A 19547-nucleotide genomic window follows, 5' to 3' on the forward strand; every position below is an offset into this window, starting at 1 on the left:
ACCTAAAACGTCACTGTACCGAATCCAAACAGCAGCGAAAATGTCCAATTCACGAATTAACAGCACCTAATTTCAAACAGAAAAATCAGCATAGTATTCAAGCTTTCCTAAACATTAAACCAAAGCTTCCCAAGCCTAAAATATCCCTACATCCCGCGGCCAAGAAGGGTCCTACCCTAAGGATTGTGTGACTTCCAAAAGGGATTTTTAACAACAAAAACAGAGGGAAATCCTAAGAGTTCTCGTCAGGCAGATTCGGAGAAAACATAACCGTACCGTTTTAAATTTAATTAATTTAAGCCAGTAGCACTTTATTCACAACCAGTAAAAGTATTTTTAAATTTTAACAAGATACATTTTCTTCAAATCATCAGGGGTTCGGTTTTTACAGCAAGGAGCAGATCAAAACAGAATAGAAATTTAGAAGGTTCAGCCCTTGTTTTACCTTCAAGACCGAGCAGAAAGGAAGAAAGAGATGGATTCAGATTTCTGCTTGTTGCTACCCCCAAATCGCTCACACTTTTGACCACTAGGCAGCCACCAACGCCTCAGCTTCTTGAGGAGGAAGGTACGGCTGAACAGAGGGAAGAAAGGTCACGGTGCAGGATGGCTTGGTGAGGTTGATGACACTGGTCTCTGTTTCTTCTTCTCAACAGATAGCGCACAACAAGAAGGGAAACTGATGTTGATTCTCTTGCATACAGCGTACAAGAGAGAAAGAGGGGAAAGTTGAGGCTGATTTAAAGGTGAACCAAGAAATCAGAACTGTGGCATCTGTTTCTCACTCTTGGAGCGCACAAGAGGAGGCTGATGGAGAAGTCTCTATAAAGTTGAATGCTCTTTGCATAGGATAACAAGCAAGGTCAGCTTTTTCTGCCCTCTAGGCGCATGCACAGGGGAAGAGGTGAGGCTGATCAGAAGCGTTGCAGAAAGAGGATCAAGTCAGAACTTTTCTTCTGAGGTTGGCCTCCCCTAGGCGTACAACAGAAAAGGAGTTGGATTAGGGTTGAGTTTAGATGAGGGAAATTGGATTGGATGGGGAAGTGAATTGGGTTGAGTTGCTGCTCCAAGACTCTTGGGCCGCAGGTCAAAACAATTGCTGTGGCCCAACATACTAACTTATGGAATCAAATGAGATTAGCCCATCAGCAATAAGCCCCAATGTTTTTAAATTAAGCTGACTAATACTCATCATTCTATGGGCCAGCGACCTTCTCACCCAAACAAGGCCCAACATGCTAATTCCTCTTATATTATAATTCAGCCCATCACTAATTAAATTCATTTAATTAATTTATTGCCTCTTACTTTATTTTTAATAACTTATGGCTGTAATTCTAAATTAGTTTTCTCATGCCTAACATAATTTATGTGACTAATTAATTTATTTCAAGAAACTTCCTAACTCAAATTAATTTTCTCCTAATAATTATATACTCGAATCAAAGCACAAAGCACATACAAGAACATAATACCCAAAATTCTCATAGCAACATAATATATTTCCTATTTCCGTGGGATGTTACACTCTCCCCACCAAAATGGAATTTTGTCGGCAAAATTCGAACTTACCTACTCATTAAATAATTCAGGATAGCTTTTCTGTATTTCATCTTCACGTTCCCATGTAGCTTCGGCTGCGGATTTGTTGTTCCACAACACCTTCACCAACGGAACCTCCTTAGAATGAAGTTGCTTAACGGATCTTTCCATAATCTGAAATGGCTGAACGTGGTATGTCAGATTTTCTCCTAATTCGACCTCCTCCGGTTGCAACACGTGCGACGGATCAGAGAGGTATCTCCTCAGTTGTGATACATGAAATACATCATGAATTCCTGACAGATTAGGTGGCAAAGCCAAACGATACGCTGACTCGCCAATCTGATCCAAGATAAGATACGGCCCCAAATATCGCGGACTTAATTTCTTGACTCCCATTCTCCTGCCGAGACCCGATGTGGGCGTGATTCGCAAAAATACATGATCTCCCACTTCGAAAGATAAAGGCTTATGGCGCTTGTCATAGTAATTCTTCTGTCTGGCCTGCGCTCGCTGCATGTTTTCTCTTATCTTCTTTACTTGCTCAGAGGTTTCCTGAATTACGTCAGGCCCCAAAATACTTCGCTCTCCTACTTCAGTCCAACACAGAGGTGATCTGCACTTTCTTCCGTACAAAGCTTCATAAGGAGCCATCTGAATACTAGAATGATAACTGTTATTATACGCGAATTCGATCAATGGAATATATTGATCCCAACTTCCTCCATGCTCTAAGACACACGCTCGTAACATATCCTCTAAAACCTGGATAGTTCGTTCATATTGCCCATCGGTTTGCGGGTGGTAAGCAGTGCTCAACCTCAATTGCGTACCGAGAGCTTGCTGAAAGGACTCCCAGAATTTAGAGGTGAACTTAGGATCACGATCACTGACTATACTGGTAGGAACTCCATGCAGCTTCACGATCTCTCGCAAGTAAATCCTTGCCAGTTTCTCCGTATTATACGTGGTTCGAACACACAAGAAATGAGCTGATTTCGTCAATCGGTCAATAATTATCCAAATAGCATCATAACCATCTTTCGAACGAGGAAGTCCTACTACAAAGTCCATAGCAATACTGTCCCATTTCCACTCGGGAATCTCCAAAGGTTGAAGTAATCCCGAAGGTCTCTGATGTTCGTACTTCACTTTTTGACACGTCAGACATCGAGACACATACTCAGCAATGTCACGCTTCATTCCCGGCCACCAGAACGAAGTCTTCAGGTCATGGTACATCTTCGTAGATCCAGGATGAACGGCATAATTTCCTTTATGAGCTTCCTGCAAAACTTCTGACTTCAATTCAGCACTTGGCACAACTAACCGACCTTGGAATCTTAACATTTCGTTCTCATCCCATAACACATCTCGCATGCCGGCCAGATCATGGACTAACTCTTCATTTCTTTGGGCCTCCTTGATCCTACGGAGTAGCTCATTTTCTATCTTAATATTGCCCAATCTTATACTACGCCTTCGCCTGACAACCGACAAGTTCATATCTCGAAAAGCTTCAAACAACTTCAGTTCTTCTATCATCAAGGTTGCGGTATGGAGAGTCTTCCGACTCAGGGCGTCAGCTACTACATTCGCTTTGCCTGGATGATACTTCAGTTCAAACTCATAATCTTTCAAAAATTCCATCCATCGGCGTTGCCTCATATTTAATTCCTTCTGATCGAACAAATACTTGAGACTCTTATGATCGCTGAACACATCGAACTGAGAACCATACAAGTGATGTCTCCAGATTTTCAGCGCGAACACTATGGCTGCTAACTCCAGATCGTGCGTAGGATAATTTTCTTCATGAGATTTCAGTTGCCGAGAGGCATAAGCCACTACCATCCGATCCTGCATCAGTACACAACCAAGTCCCTTCAAGGACGCATCACAATATACTTCGAACTTCCTTGTTGGATCAGGAATAGTAAGTATCGGAGCACTTGTCAATCTATTCTTCAGCTCCAGGAAACATTCTTCACAATCTTCAGTCCATTTAAAAGGTACATCCTTTCGAGTTAGACGAGTAAGAGGCTGCACCAGACGAGAGAAATTCTGGATAAATCTTCGGTAATAACCGGCAAGACCCAATAAACTACGTACTTCAGTCACGGTTCTGGGTTGATCCCAATTCATGACAGCTTCCACTTTGCTGGGATCAACTGCGATACCTTCAGCTGAAATCACGTGTCCCAAGAACTGAACTTCACTGAGCCAGAATTCACACTTGGACCACTTTGCATACAATTGCTTCTCTTTCAGGATTTGCAAAACCATCCTAAGATGTTCTGCATGTAGCTCTTCATTCGAAGAGTAAATCAGAATGTCATCAATGAATACGATAACAAACTGATCAAGGAAAGGACGGAAGATGCGGTTCATGTAATCCATGAATACCGCCGGAGCATTCGTCAATCCAAACGGAATCACTTGATACTCATAATGACCATAACGAGTACGGAAAGCTGTTTTCGGAATATCCTCCGGTCTGACCCGGATTTGGTGGTATCCCGATCTCAGATCTATCTTAGAAAAGACTCTGGCACCTCTTAGCTGGTCCATCAAATCATCGATCCTAGGAAGTGGATACTTATTCTTCACAGTCACTTTATTCAGCTGACGATAATCTACACACAGACGCAGACTACCATCTTTCTTCTTAATCAAGATTGCTGGAGCACCCCATGGTGAGGTACTAGGTCGAATGAACTCCTTTGCCAGCAGCTCTTCTATTTGCTTCTTTAATTCTCTGAGTTCCAAAGGTGCCATACGATACGGAGCAATGGATATAGGTCCAACTCCGGGAATAAGTTCAATGGGGAATTCAATTTCCCTATGAGGGGGTAATCGAGGAATTTCATCCGGAAACACCTCCTCGAATTCATTGACAACAGGTACATCCCGAATTGATTTGCCAACTGAAGTCTCGGACTCCATTAACAGCAAATATCCGGCAGCTCCTCGAAGGAGCTCTTTCCTAACTTGTAATAATGAAATAGTAGAGAAAGAAAGAGAATTACCATCTCTCGGAGGAACAATGACCTTCCCTGCCTGACAATCCAGCGTCATTCCATTTTCCGACAACCAGTCCATTCCGATAATCACATCGAAGTTGAATACCGGTAGGACCACCAAACTCACGGTGTACGTGTTTCCTTCAAATTGTAGAATAACACCTCGGCAGATCTCTGAGGCTGTACAATGCCCTCTAGTAGGAGTACTGATGTTCAACTCGTAGGGCAATGGAGTCGGGGTAATGCCTATTCTTAGAGCGGTGTGTTTTGCCATAAAATCATGTTACCTTTGATCAGGTTCGGATATTTTTGAGCTTCATTGGCATCTAGGGTGAATACCCGAGCTTGAGTAGAATTCCTGTTAGGATTCTGCGGGCAATCGGAAACAAAATGTTCTGACTGTCCACAAGCATAGCACAAGTTATTTGGTCGACGACAAACTCCAGTGTGATTCTTCCCGCAAGTAGGGCAAGCATAATTCTGTCTTCCAGAAGATGTCTGACCAGGAGCATTGTTCTTCTTGAAATTTCCGGCTCGAGCTTGCATCTGAGGATTCTTGCCTTTACCCATTCCGGTAATCTTCTTGAAGAATCGGCCAACTTTGCTTCCTCCCTGAGACTGGGTTGGTTGCTTATTCAGGTTCTGGGCCTCATTGATGATTGCTTCCGCCTGCCTACTCTGGTTAATTACTTCTGGCAATGACCGGTTTGCAGTGGTCAACATGAGCTTGCGGATCTCTGGATGTAACCCGCTCTCATATTTTTCCACCTGCCATGGCTCATCATAAATGTTGCGGTCGAAGTTGGCGTACTCCATTAGTTGCCCGAACTTAGAGATATATTCGGTAACCGTCATGTTGTCCTGACGCAGTGCCAACATCTCGGAGTATTTCATCCTTCTCATGGCCTGAGGAAAATACTTGTCCAGGAAAACTCGTCTGAACACGGCCCATGTCAGTTCAACGTTCTGAGCTAGCAGCAGAGCTCTTGCACTAGTCCACCAAGTAAGTGCTTCTCCAATGAGCTGATACGATGCGTAGTCGGTTTTCTGAGCCTCGGGGCATCTCATGCGCTCGAATACATGCTCAATCATCTGCAGCCACCGAGCTGCAGTCTCTGGATCATCTCCACCTTCGAAGGTAGGCGGCTGGAAATTACGGAAATCCTTCAATCTCCGCCTGGCAATTTCTTCTGCATTGTCGAATGGCGGGGGTTGATTCTGATTTTGCTGTTGATAGTTGCGCCATTCCTGGCTCATGTTCTGAACGAACGTCGCTAGTCCTCCGACAGTGGTGATAAGGTCTGCTTCTGCATTGCTTGGTCTTCCCCGAGTGGAACCGCGATTACCTGCCATGATTCTGCACTCATAATATCACGAAATGAGCTGATCAGACTCATTGCAGGTTATTTGTGACAGCAATCTCACGTAGGTAGTCGAGTTCAATTCGGGTAAGTAACTATGCTTCAGTCACTTATACCTAAATAATCTTATCGATCAAACTATTTCAGCTAACATATTCCTAACGAGTTAATTAACCAATCACACATCAAACCATGAGTTATCACAATCAATCACAATCAGCAAGCATGCAGCTACAATTCCTCCAAAAACAAATATCCATGAACCAAAACTGCTCTGATACCAATTAGTGTAACGCCCCTATTGTATGCATCCAAGAGATGGGATATTGCTAACTTGTATTAGAGTCGCAGCGGAAAAAAAATTGATTTAACGTTTGCAAAAGCTAAACACAATGAATCTTTACTGAACTACTCAAGATTAGAGAAAACCTTGTACTTAAAATTGTTTATTCATGAAAACAGCGAAAGTTTCAAAATAAGCGCTTGCTGGAATTTTTTTCTTTTTACCAGAAAAACGTACTGTTCTCTAAAATTCATATAAAATCAATCTGATGTCGGTTAAAAATGATTCTTCGCTACGGTGAAACTAGATACACGGGGCTTCGCGTCCATATAAAATATGTGCGATTCCGAGGTGAATAGCCCCTTGAACTTGAACTCGCAAGTTGCTCGCGAATTCTGCGAATTTTCTTAAAAACCTGCTGTCTTGCGTTATTTTTCAGAATTCGCACAGTTACCATAAAATTTTGATTTCTGCAAATTCTTAAAGTTACTTTCAGGGGCTTCGCGTGCATATAAGTTATGCCGCATTTGGAGATTCGTAGTCCCGGGACACCAACTTTTAAGTTGCTCGCAAAATAACAGTTTTCAGAAAACAATCCATACTTGCAAAAACATAGTCATTAATCCAAAACAGCAATTAACCAAAAGTTCAAGATCAGTAACTAGTTCAGAAATGTTCCAAACAGAAGTAAACAAATCTTAAAAATTCAAAATGATATAATAATAAAACTTGAAGTTATCCTTCTTGCAACACAGCCAACCACTCAACAAAATAGCCATGAATCCAGCAACAAAATGGCATAAACATCTCATAGCCATACCTCAAGTACTTTTGCGTCCCCCTGCCATTTTACATCAGAAAACAGCAGCCCCAAAGGGGTGAAAAATATTTCCCAGTAGTGAGAGACAATACCAAAATGCAAGAAGCATAAGCTAGAAACCGAAATAATTAACATAACAAGATTTATCACATATATATACATGTTGCCATATGCTAAACAAGATGCGTAAGAACGCCAAGAGTACGTTATAGCACTAATGTGCCGTACTATCAAGCACAGTGGATTACCCTTGATGGCTTCTCAAGAAGGGATCCGACCGTGGCCTAAGTGGACTGAAGCCAACTGTCCCAAGACCTTGGTACCGTAGGTTATGCCTAAATGGTGCATGCTCATCCATATGCATAGTTTTTAAAAAAATAATTTTTCAGCAGCGATATGAAATTGATGCGCGAATGCTATGCTTTGTGACGCATACCGCATACTAAATAAAATGTCATGATGCACATGAATGTCTAGATCATATAATTTATACCATAACTAGACTTTGCAGCATATATATGTAGCAAGATTAACAAGATTTCAAGACGATCAATATTAATACGCGTAAGTATATCAAATCCTGGAGCCACGATCACGTCTCGTGTTCCTTCTAGCAAGTATAAATAGGAGAGCCTCCTCACAATTACCTAAAACGTCACTGTACCGAATCCAAACAGAAGCGAAAATGTCCAATTCACGAATTAACAACACCTAATTTCAAACAGAAAAATCAGCATAGTATTCAAGCTTTCCTAAACATTAAACCAAAACTTCCTAAGCCTAAAAATATCCTTTACAACCTGCGGCCAAGAAGGGTCCTACCCTAAAGGTTGTGTGACTTCCAAAAGGGATTTTTTTAACAACGAAAACAGAGGGAATCCTAAGAGTTCTCATCCGGCAGATTTGGAGAAGACATAACCATACTATTTAAATTTAATCGATTTAATCCAGACGCACTTTATTCACCACCGGTATCAGTATTTTTAAATCTTAACATAAGATACATTTTCTTAAAATCATCAGGGGTTCGGTTTTTTTACAGCCGGAGCAGATCACAACAGAACAAAAGTTAAAAGGTTCAGCCTTTGATTTACCTTCGATACCAAACAGAAAGGAAGAAAGAGATGGATTCAGATTTCTGCTTGTTGCTACCCCCAAATCGCTCACACGTTTGACCACTAGGCAGCCACCAACGCCTCAGCTTCTTGAGGAGGAAGGTACGGCTGAACAGAGGTAAGAAAGGTCACGGTGCAGGATGGCTTGGTGAGGTTGATGACACTGGTCTCTGTTTCTTCTTCTCAACAGATAGCGCACAACAAGAAGGGAAACTTATGTTGATTCTCTTGCATACAGCGTACAAGAGAGAAAGAGGGGAAAAGTTGAGGCTGATTTAAAGGTGAACCAAGAAATCAGAACTGTGGCATCTGTTTCTCACTCTTGGAGCGCACAAGAGGAGGCTGATGGAGAAGTCTCTATAAAGTTGAATGCTCTTTGCATAGGATAACAAGCAAGGTCAGTTTTTTCTGCCCTCTAGGCGCATGCACAGGGGAAGAGGTGAGGCTGATCAGAAGCGTTGCAGAAAGAGGATCAAGTCAGAACTTTTCTTCTGAGGTTGGCCTCCCCTAGGCGTACAAAAGAAAAGGAGTTGGATTAGGGTTGAGTTTAGATGAGGGAAATTGGATTGGATGGGGAAGTGAATTGGGTTGAGTTGCTGCTCCAAGACTCTTGGGCCGCAGGTCAAAACAATTGTTGTGGCCCAACATACTAACTTATGGAATCAAATGAGATTAGCCCATCAGCAATAAGTCCCAATGTTTTTAAATTAAGCTGACTAATACTCATCATCCTATGGGCCAGCGACCTTCTCACCCAAACAAGGCCCAACATGCTAATTCCTCTTATATTATAATTCAGCCCATCACTAATTAAATTCATTTAATTAATTTATTGCCTCTTACTTTATTTTTAATAACTTATGGCTGTAATTCTAAATTAGCTTTCTCATGCCTAACATAATTTATGTGACTAATTAATTTATTTCAAGAAACTTCCTAACTCAAATTAATTTTCTCCTAATAATTATATACTCGAATCAAAGCACAAAGCACATACAAGAACAGAATACCCAAAATTCTCATAGCAACGTAATATATTTCCTTTTTCCGTGGGATGTTACACCTACGATAATAGCCTGCCAGTCCAAAGAAACTCCGCACTTCAGTGACGGTCCTGGATCGTTCCCAATTCATTACTACTTCAACTTTGCTGGGATCCACAGCAATACCTTCTGCTGAAATTATGTGGCCCAGAAACTGGACTTCACTTAGCCAGAACTCACACTTCGACCATTTTGCATACAGTTATTTCTCCTTAAGAATTTGCAAAACTATCCTCAAGTGTTCCGCATGCAGTTCCTCATTGACAGAGTAAATCAGGATGTCATCGATGAACACAATAACAAACTGATCCAGGAATGGCGGAAGATGCAGTTCATATAATCTATGAATATCGCCGGAGCATTTGTAATTCCGAACGGAATCACCTGGTACTCATAGTGCCCATATCGAGTCCTAAAAGCTATTTTTGGAATGTCCTCTGGTTTGACCCGGATTTGATGGTATCTCGATCGTAAATCTATTTTGGAAAAGACTCTGGCACCTCTCAGTTGGTCCATCAAATCATCAATTCTGGGGAGCAGATACTTATTCTTCACTGTCACTTTGTTCAGCTGACGGTGATCTACACACAATCGCAGACTACCATCCTTCTTTTTAATAAGAATGGCTGGAGCACCCCATGGAGAAGTACTGGGTCTGATGAATTCTTTTGACAGCAGCTCTTCTATCTGCTTCTTCAGCTCCCGAAGTTCCAAAGGTTCCATACGGTACGGAGCAATGAAAATAGGTCCAACTCCGGGAATAAGTTCAATGGGAAATTCTATTTCCCGATGAGGAGGTAATCGAGGAATTTCATCTGGGAACACCTCCTCGAATTCATTAACAACAGGAACATTCTGAATTTGGTTGTCAACCAAAGTCTCAGACTCAATCAACAACAGATAACCTTCAACTCCCCGAAGGAGCTCTTTTCTAACTTGTAATAAAGAAATAGTAGCAAAAAGCTGAAAATTACCATCTTTTGAAGGAACTATGACTTTCCCTGCTTGACAGTCCAATGTTATTCCGTTCTCCGTCAACCAGTCCATACCAATAATCACCTCAAAATTGAATACCGGTAGAACCACTAAGTTCACTGCATAAGTGTTTCCTTCAAATTGTAAAATAACCCCTCTGCAGATTTCTGATGCAGTACAAGATCCTCCAGTAGGAGTACTGATTTGTAACTCATAAGGTAACGGAGCTGAGGTGATGCCTATTCTCATAGCAGTGTGCTTTGCCATAAAAGAACCTGATGCCCCAGAATAAAAAATAACAGATATTGGATAGCCATTCAAAATTACATTACCTCGAATCAGATTAGGATACTTCTGAGCTTCATTTGCATCAAGGGTGAACCCGAGCCTGAGTAGGAGGATGATTAGGATTCTGTGGGCAATCATAAGCAAAATATCCTGGCTGACCACACTTGTAACATGCATTGCTTCCACGTCGACAGACTCCAACATGATTATTTCCACAAGTAGTACAAGTATTGGGACCCTGTCGTTCGGCAGATGATTGCCAGGAGCATTATTCCTCTTGAAGTTTCCAGTCCGAGCTTGCAACTGCGGACCCTTGCCTCTATTCATTCCGGTAATTTTTCTGAAGAACCGGCCCACTTTACTTCCTCCCTGAGATTGCATCAGCTGTTTAGACAGATTCCTTGCTTCATTGATAATTTCCTCCGCTTGCCGACTCTGATTAATCAATTCAGGCAGAGTACGATTAGCTGTAGTCAGCATGAGCTTCCGGATCTCTGGGTGCAGTCCACTTTCATATTTCTCCACTTGCCACTCTTCATCGTAGATGTTCCGATCAAAGTTGGCATATTCCATCAGCTGCTCAAACTTAGCAATATATTCATTGACAGTCATATTATTCTGTCGCAGTGCCAGCAACTCAGTGTGCTTCATTCTTCTCATGGCCTTTGGGAAATACTTGTCGAGGAAAACCCGTCGGAACATAGCCCAAGTCAGATCAACTTTTTGGGCTCGAAGCAGAGCCCTCGCACTGGTACACCAAGTCAAAACATCACCAATCAGCTGGTATGATGCATAGTCAGCCTTCTGAGGTTCCGGACATCCCATACGTTCAAATATATGCTCGATCATCTGCAGCCATCTTGCTACAGCCTCAGGATTATCCCCACCTTCAAATGTAGGTGGCTGGAAGTTTCGGAAGTCTTTCAACCTCCGTCTGAAAATTTCCTCAGCATTGTCCTGCATCTGGGGTTGTTCGGATTCTGATGCCGATATTCTCTCCACTCTTGACTCATGTTCTGGACAAAAGTGGCCAACCCCCCTACGGTAGTGAGAAGGTCATCAAGTGCATTACTAGATCTTCCCTGAGTAGAACCACGGGTACCTGCCATGTTTCTGAACTCACAATACCACGAAATGAGCTGATCAGACTCACTGCAAGCTATTCATGACAGCAATTCCATTTAGGTACTTGAGTTCAAATAAGATAAGTTAATAATGCACTTGTCCCTATCACGGCATATTTCTGACAGTCTAAATACAACAATTAATATATTTCTAACAATTAAACATTTTATCACATGCAAACAACAATTGTTTAACAGTCAATTACAATCAGCAACAATTCAGCAAGCAGCACACATTGCAACAAGCAAACAGACACCATGAACCAAAACTGCTCTGATACCATTTAGTGTGACACCCTCCCCTGTATGCATCCAGGAGAGTTGTCTGTTAAGCGGATTAGAGTCGTAATGTTACGAATAAATTCTACAATTTCGTTTTTAAGTCTCGTTAAAATTTTGTATTCAAATCTGGTCAAAAGAAATTAAAACAGTGTGAAAACTTAGTGAAATACATGGCTTGCTGAAATAATCGTTTTCCTAAAAAACCTGTCTTCGTGCAAAAATCATAATAAATCGTGCTTTCAGAATTTCATTGTAAAATTTATATAATCAGAAACTAGTCACGTGGGGCTTCGCGCGCATATAAATTATAAGTATTTCGGAGGGATGTAGCCCCACTAAATATAACTCGCAAAGTGCTCGCAAAATAGTTTATGAAACAACATTTAAAACGTTTAGAAATTGTTTTTCGCAAAACGCATTCAGAATCTTCCAACGTTCAAACTGACCATAAAACCTTAAAAATGGCAATTAAAATATGTTCTAACAGTAGTCCAAGTTCCCAAAATATTACATCAAAATATCATCAGCCAACATTCATGAATAACGCAAACAGCAGCCAAAATCCCAAACAGCAGCAGTAAACAGCAAATAAAACGTCATCATATGCTTTTTCGTGCTCCTGCAATTTTATAAAAATTGAGCCCCAAAAGGGGTGAGAAAAATCCCAGTAGTGTGATAGCAAAACCAATAATGCAACAGTATTAAACAAGGCATAGATTTCAAAAACAGTCGCATCAACATTTTAACTTATTCGATCAACTGCTTAACATATCATCATAGTGCGTATATAACGCCTTCATAAGGTACGTTCATAGCATCGTCGTGCACGTACTAACATACACAGTGGATATTCCATAATGGCTCCCTCAAAGGTGAATTCCAACTGTGGCCTATGCGGACGGAAGCCAAGTGTCCCATACCCTGTACTGGAGGGATGCCTATATGATGCGTGCTCAAACGTATGCTTACTTATATAAATATTCTTAGTCCGTGAGCAGCATGAAATTCGTGCATGTATGCCATGATATGCTTCACACACAAAAAAAAACAGATGAATTATGAAATGCATATGCATGACTAGTTCATCATTGTAATAGCATATATTTCATGTATTTTTAATACCAAGCTCCTGCATAACATTTACTTCTCATAGCAGAATTTCTATCATAATACGTTCAAAGGCGGAATACATGTAACATATGACAGCGTATGCATCCAAGACACATGTGAGCAACAATTCACAATTCTACACACTAGCTAATAGTCACATTAGGTAATACCACCTAACACTTACCTCGCGTGCCGCGAATAAATTACCAAACAGCAGCGAAATAGTCCACACTCACGAAATATGCGCACCTAACAAAGGTATACAAGTCAGAAACGTACGTCCAATTATTTCCTACACGCAGCTTATGTTTTTGACTCTCCTTTTTCCCTTAATTCCCAATCGATTTAAAGGATGCTTTTCCTAATAATTTTCTGACTTTACATGACTATCATTAACTCGTTATCAGTGAGCAGTCCATGGTTTCTCGACCCCAAACAAAATCGATTTTTAACAAAAAAAGGTATAAGGGATTTTATTCAATTTTTCAATCAAGCTACCTATGGTGTGCTAAGAGGGAATATACAACATGCTGTCCTTTTAATTTACCAAAGAATAACAGTGAAATTTCAACATACAGAATCGGTTTTCTATCATTTACTAATGCCCAAAAAAATTCATTCATTTACATGACATTTTCCATATGACAAAAGGGAATAATAAAGCTTCAATATGCTGTCAAAAAAAACTCAGCACATACCAATTTTACTAACACTAAGGTGCGCTAAAGAGGGCCTAAAACATGCTGTAAATCCATTTTAATTCAAGTAGAGCTTGAAGCACAAAAGAGGTCCAACCCAAAACAGTCCCACACTTTTATTTAAAGGCCATTTCCAAGTTCACATTCAAATTTCTTTTATGTTTTCAATCAAGGGTCCAAGAGGTTCAATAGGCAGAAATGAGGAAGAACTAAACAGCTTAAAAAAATCTATCTATCATTAGGCCCTTAAGTTGAACAGCAAGGAGCACAAGGATGGAGGTTACTTACTTTTTGAAGGCCACACCTAAGACCCCAACTCGAACAACAGCAAGCTTCCACTCTCCAACTCTTCTAGGGTTTGACTTTAAGGCTGCATGCAAGTGCGACGGAACTCAATCAGAACCAAAGTAGGTTGTGTTGTACAAGGGAAGGAGGAAAAATACCTCACCTTCTTGGATGGAACTTCGGCTGAACAAGGAAAAACAAAAGGGGAAGATGTTCAAGCAATGATTCCTCCCTTGGTTGTCTCATAGTCTAGGCGAAAAGTGGAGATGAAAAGATGTAATTTTTTTCTTTTCTCTTTGTGTTTCCTACAAACTCACGGCTAGGGAAGGATTAGGGGGAGAAGAGTTGATAAATTTCCAGCTTGGTTGTCTCACAAACTAGCGCCTAAAATAAAGAAGATGGAAGGGATGAGACATCTTGAGTACTGAGCAAAATGACACAAGTGCAGAATTCTTTTTGGTTCAATTGGGTGCATAGGTCACAAGGCTGTTTTAGCTTGGATACCATTACAAGGAATCAGATTTCTTTTACCCATTCCATGCGCATGACTAGGTCTAAGGGTGAGGGAGTTTGCCATGTTAGGATTCTAAGCCAATGGAATATCATGCAAATGGAATGCTCTCACCTCATTGGTTGCATGAGGAGGCAATGTGGCTGACTTGCAAGTCCACAAATGCAAGCAAGATCAGAATTTTAACACACCCTATGCACACATGTGGAGGGAAACAAGGATGGGTTTTTGCCAAGTGGTGATCCCTAACCAATCAAGGACTGCCTTGTGAGAGTCTTAAGGTAAGCCTAAGATAAATGCAAGATTTGGTTGAGTCCTAATCACTCCTTAAGGCCCTTAGGGCCGTCGGCCAACCCAAAGATTTGGGTCCAAAATATACAATTTCAATGGTCTACTACTTATGAACCAGTCCACTAATTTATAAGTTCCCATGTCTTTTAAGTATTATTAATCTTTCTATCTATTATAACCCAATTATTCATATACTTTTAATAGAAGTTTCACATGCCTAAATAAATACTCACCTATCATGGCAATTCAAATAATCCTCTAATTTAATCCAATTCCACTATAGGGAAAATAACTATATAATTCTAAGACACAACATGCACTATCTTATAGTTCGAATTTAACACATGCATCCATATTCCACATAGCAATCTATATGTATTTTTCTAATTACGCAGAATGTTACACACTTTAAGTGGAAACTTTGAATTTGAGGTATGTACCCTTTGCACGCCGTATATAAATGGTTTGTTCATTGTGTACATGAGATTATGTTGAAATTATTTGGTACACTTGATCATTACATTGATTGCACATTGATTTAAGCATATGTTGTTGTCTATCATGCTGAATTCTTGATATTGCTGAACTATTTTAATCATAAGTCAAGCTAAAAAATTCATTTTTAAATGAAACTAGTGGATATGAAAGATAAGATGTTCAATAATAGTTTTGAAAATTTTCATGATTTTTCATGAATCCCCCTGTTCCCAATGAATTTTTGAAGTTGGTTGTTCTGTTTGAAATTCTGGTTTGTATATGCTTACTTTAAGTTGTCATAACTTAAGCTGTACATATTTTTTGGATGAAACCAGTGACATTTGAAAGCTAACATGTTGAAGGTTGATTCTGTAAAGTTTCATAAATTTTGGATATATATGTTGTTCGTGACAGACCAATGAACCTGACTGTGTTGCTGAATTCTCTATTTCTGATGAGTAGACTTATGCTGATTATATCTTGAGCTATAGATCTTGGATTTCAATGATTTTTATCTTGTTTTAAAGCTTCAGATGTGTACTATATTATAACCAAAATTCATAATGTTTGGAGCTATAATACTTTCTCAATATTGAATGTTTGCTTATTATGTGCATGCAATTTGAATGATATGTAGCTTTGATTGAAATTTGTCTGTAATGTACATCCTTCTTGATAAGTTTACATCTCAAATATAGATTTGATTGAATTTGTATGTAACGTACATCTCTCATATAAGTTTAATTTAGAAGATGCTTCTACAATCTAACATTTGACTTTGAGAAGTTTTGCCAATCTCCATTATGTTCACAAATTGTGAATTTGTATTGCTTGGTTTAAATATAGGATTTGAGAGGTATGACTTTCCTAACCATATCTTTAGACTTAAAAAGACACTTTATGGCTTAAAACAAGATCCTAGAGCTTGGTATGAAAGATTGAGCAAGTTCTTGCTTGATAATAAATTTTATAGAGGTAAAGGAGATACAACTTTATTTGTTAAAAGAAAGCATGATCGTACTTTACTTGTTCAAATTTATGTTGATGATATTATCTTTGGATCTACTAATGAGTTTCTTTGTGAAGAGTTTGCTAGCATGATGAAAAGTGAGTTTGAGATGTCTATGATGGGAGAGTTAAACTACTTCCTTGGATTGCAAATAAAGCAAGAGTAAGAAGGTATATTCATCAACCAATGAGAGTATTGCAAATAGCTTCTCAAGCACTTTGGAATGGAATAAGCAAAGCTCATAGACACTCCAATGAGCACTTATATCTCAATTCACAAGAATGAAGATGGTAAAGCAGTTGAGGTAACCAAATATAGAGGTATTATTGGTTCATTGTTATACATGACTGCTAGTAGACCAGATATTATGTTTAGTATTTGTCTTTGAGCTAGATATCAGTCTTGTCCTAAAGAGTCTCATTTGAATGTTGTTAAGAGGATTATGTGATACTTAGTAGGCACTACACAAATTGGTTTGCGATATCCCAAGGGATTTCCACCCACTTTGATTGGTTATTCCGATTTCAATTTTGCTGGATGCAAATTGGATAGGAAAAGTACTAGTGGTACTTGCCACTTATAACACCTCGCAATTCTAAATTATATATTAAAATATTAAACATGAATTAAAGGGAAGGATTAGTGAAAATCCTTAAAATTAGGTCAAATACAAAGGAAGGGTAAAACAGTAATTAGCCAACATGCAACCCTAGGAAGATAAAAATTGAGTAGAAGGTCTCAGATGATAAAAATAACCCTGGAAATGGATTCAGAACGAAAAATTGAGTGGGTAGACAAGTTTCAGAAAATTCAGTGAATAGTGTTTTTACCGAGTAAAAATACCGCGGTACAGTTGCACCGTAAAACGTGTCGACTGAGTTTTGAGCTCTAGGTTTTGAATACAAGTTATGAATGATTTATAGAACTAGGGGATATGATTTCTGAGGAAATTTGATGGAAATAAGTAAGTTTGTGTAACAGCCCGTTGTACACTGGTATTGTTAACATTAATTATGATATTAAGGGCAGTTACAATCACAGCAGTTCATTTATAAAAAATGCGAGTAAACTTTTTCCGTTTATTACGCGAGCATTTAAAACAATAAAAAGCGTAATGATTAAAAGCTGTGACCGTAACTGTAAACTCTTTGCAGAATACTTGTTTAATTATGATATTAAGGGGTTCTCATAAACCCACTTAGCTAATTCCTCAATTTTACGTTTTCTACCAATCCGAATATGGTTCGGTCTTTAATTTTCTGCGGATAAATCGCATTCTAAAAACCGCCCATCTTTTGATATGTTATTCTACACTCAATTACCTCTCTAGGAAGCTATCACACGATTTATTTAGAGCTTGTTTGCTCCGGATATCGCCGTTTGAAGTTGGACAAGCAAAATTGCCAACCAACCCCAAAACAACTTCAAACATCCCTCACTCCACGAATTACTGCAAAAAATCCACTCAACAAATTTCTCTCATATTTTTATACAACAAACTAGACACCTTAAGCTTCAATTTTATATATATCATACACTTAATTTAACTAAGAAACGAAGTGGGAATAAATTTCCCAAAACCGGTCCAGAACTGCCACAAGTGCAGTGAGCAAATGGGCAGTCTGCACTCTCTGCCTTCTACAGGCCGGACTTCAACCCAGAATTCTATCAAATTTTACCACAAGATAGAGGACACGTCAAGCTTCAAAATGGCGTATGGAACGTCCCTATCGGACCCATGTGGAGGGAGATATACTCTCCCGAAGTTCGCCTAATTTATGCCAATATCTAGAAATTTTGCCAGAGTTTCCTTTGTTTTTACTAAAATCCCCAAGTTTGCTAATGTGATCTAGGACCTCAAATGTACCTAATAATCATTGGGTGGCACACACAAGGACCAACAATGCCTTGGGGCACTTACAACCCATCACAATTATTTTACTTATATAATACGTATCATATTGCTTTCTTTATTAATACTTAATATGTTTCAATCATCAAAGTCCAATTGCATGCATTTGCTAATCATACACATATTCATAATTCTAAAATAGGCCTAAGGCCCTTCCATCATATTACGAGTACTTCATAATTACATCAACTCATACATAATTTACAAGGCTTCACATGACATATTACACTTACAACTTAAATCTCCAAATAATACATGATAAAGAAACTTCCAAATGACATATGTTGCGACTTTAGCAAGTGTACTAGTCGTACAAGTAATAAAATGATAAGTAAAGATCGTTCCCACGAGGATTTGTGTTCAAACACCAACTAACCATTTATATTAAGTTGAATCAAACAAGAATTCATTGAATGCATTGATAATTGTAACCAGAAATTGAATTGTATTTGGACATGATAAAATAACTAAAATGTGAATTATAATTTTACAACAAGTAGTAAGAAATCAATGTCCGTCAACCATAAACTTATGTAAGAATCAATCCCATTATGAATTATCTTCCATGTGATGTCAATCAACCTTTTTATTATCACCAAGATGTAATCCCTTCCTACCTTGGTTGATACATTAATCAAGAACCCCAATCCCTTGGTCCCTTCTTAATACATCCATTAAGCACTAAGATTTTAAAGATTACATCAGAGTCTTAGTTCCAATCCCTTGAATACTAGAACACTGATGATGAAATTTCCAGTTACAGAAATAATGTAAACATTCCTGTTCTACACTACTCCCTTAATGGAAAGAATTGACAAAGACAATTTCATATCATCACATAAAAGATAATCATAATATTCAATCAACCATACATAAATTCATATTTGAGTTCCATTGAAATCTAACTACAAAGGACTCTACTCAGACATAGGAAAAGAAATAACAAGAGAAGAGGAAAGATCAAACTCCATTGTCATGATGTTGAATCTTCAATCTTCAATCACAATTACATAAAGTACACTAAACTAATACAAGACTAGGACCTAAGGAATTTGGAAATTCAGAGAATAAAAAGTCAGATCAGATGATATCTCCAAGTGTGAAGGCCCCTTGCCCTTTTATAGTTTACAATTTCCAAAACTGAATAACATCCAAAAACTGACATGGGCGCTAAAACGTTCCTTGTTGGACATTTTAGCGTTCAACTTTGACGGATGCCCAACTACTTTCAACTGTCCTCAGCGCTAAAACATTTGACTTGACCGTTTTAGCGTTCAAGACCCGAATCTTTTTTAACAGCAGAGCGCTAAAACTTTTGCTTTGGTCGTTTTAGCGCTCGACACCAGCACTTTTTTGCTTCATTTTGCAGCAGCGCACTAAAACGTTTTGCTTTGGACG

The 19547-nt window shown here is 39.2% G+C and overlaps 2 protein-coding genes across 2 annotated transcripts; both read right to left on the reverse strand.

Moving 5' to 3' along the window:
- Positions 1–4817: 4817 nt before the first annotated feature.
- On the reverse strand, positions 4818–5918 carry LOC133298286 (uncharacterized). Its single transcript, XM_061497555.1, has one exon. The coding sequence runs from the start codon at positions 5916–5918 to the stop codon at positions 4818–4820; it is 1101 nt and encodes a 366-aa protein (XP_061353539.1).
- Positions 5919–9460: 3542 nt separating this feature from the next.
- LOC133298287 (uncharacterized) lies at positions 9461–11413 on the reverse strand. Its single transcript, XM_061497557.1, has one exon. It carries the CDS (start codon positions 11411–11413, stop codon positions 9461–9463), a length of 1953 nt encoding a protein of 650 aa, XP_061353541.1.
- Positions 11414–19547: the final 8134 nt, after the last annotated feature.

Source organism: Gastrolobium bilobum, unplaced genomic scaffold (genome assembly GCF_033153095.1).
Source record: "Gastrolobium bilobum isolate Gb01-03AN ecotype WA unplaced genomic scaffold, APGP_CSIRO_Gbil_v1 utg86272, whole genome shotgun sequence".
Lineage (NCBI taxonomy): Eukaryota > Viridiplantae > Streptophyta > Magnoliopsida > Fabales > Fabaceae > Gastrolobium > Gastrolobium bilobum.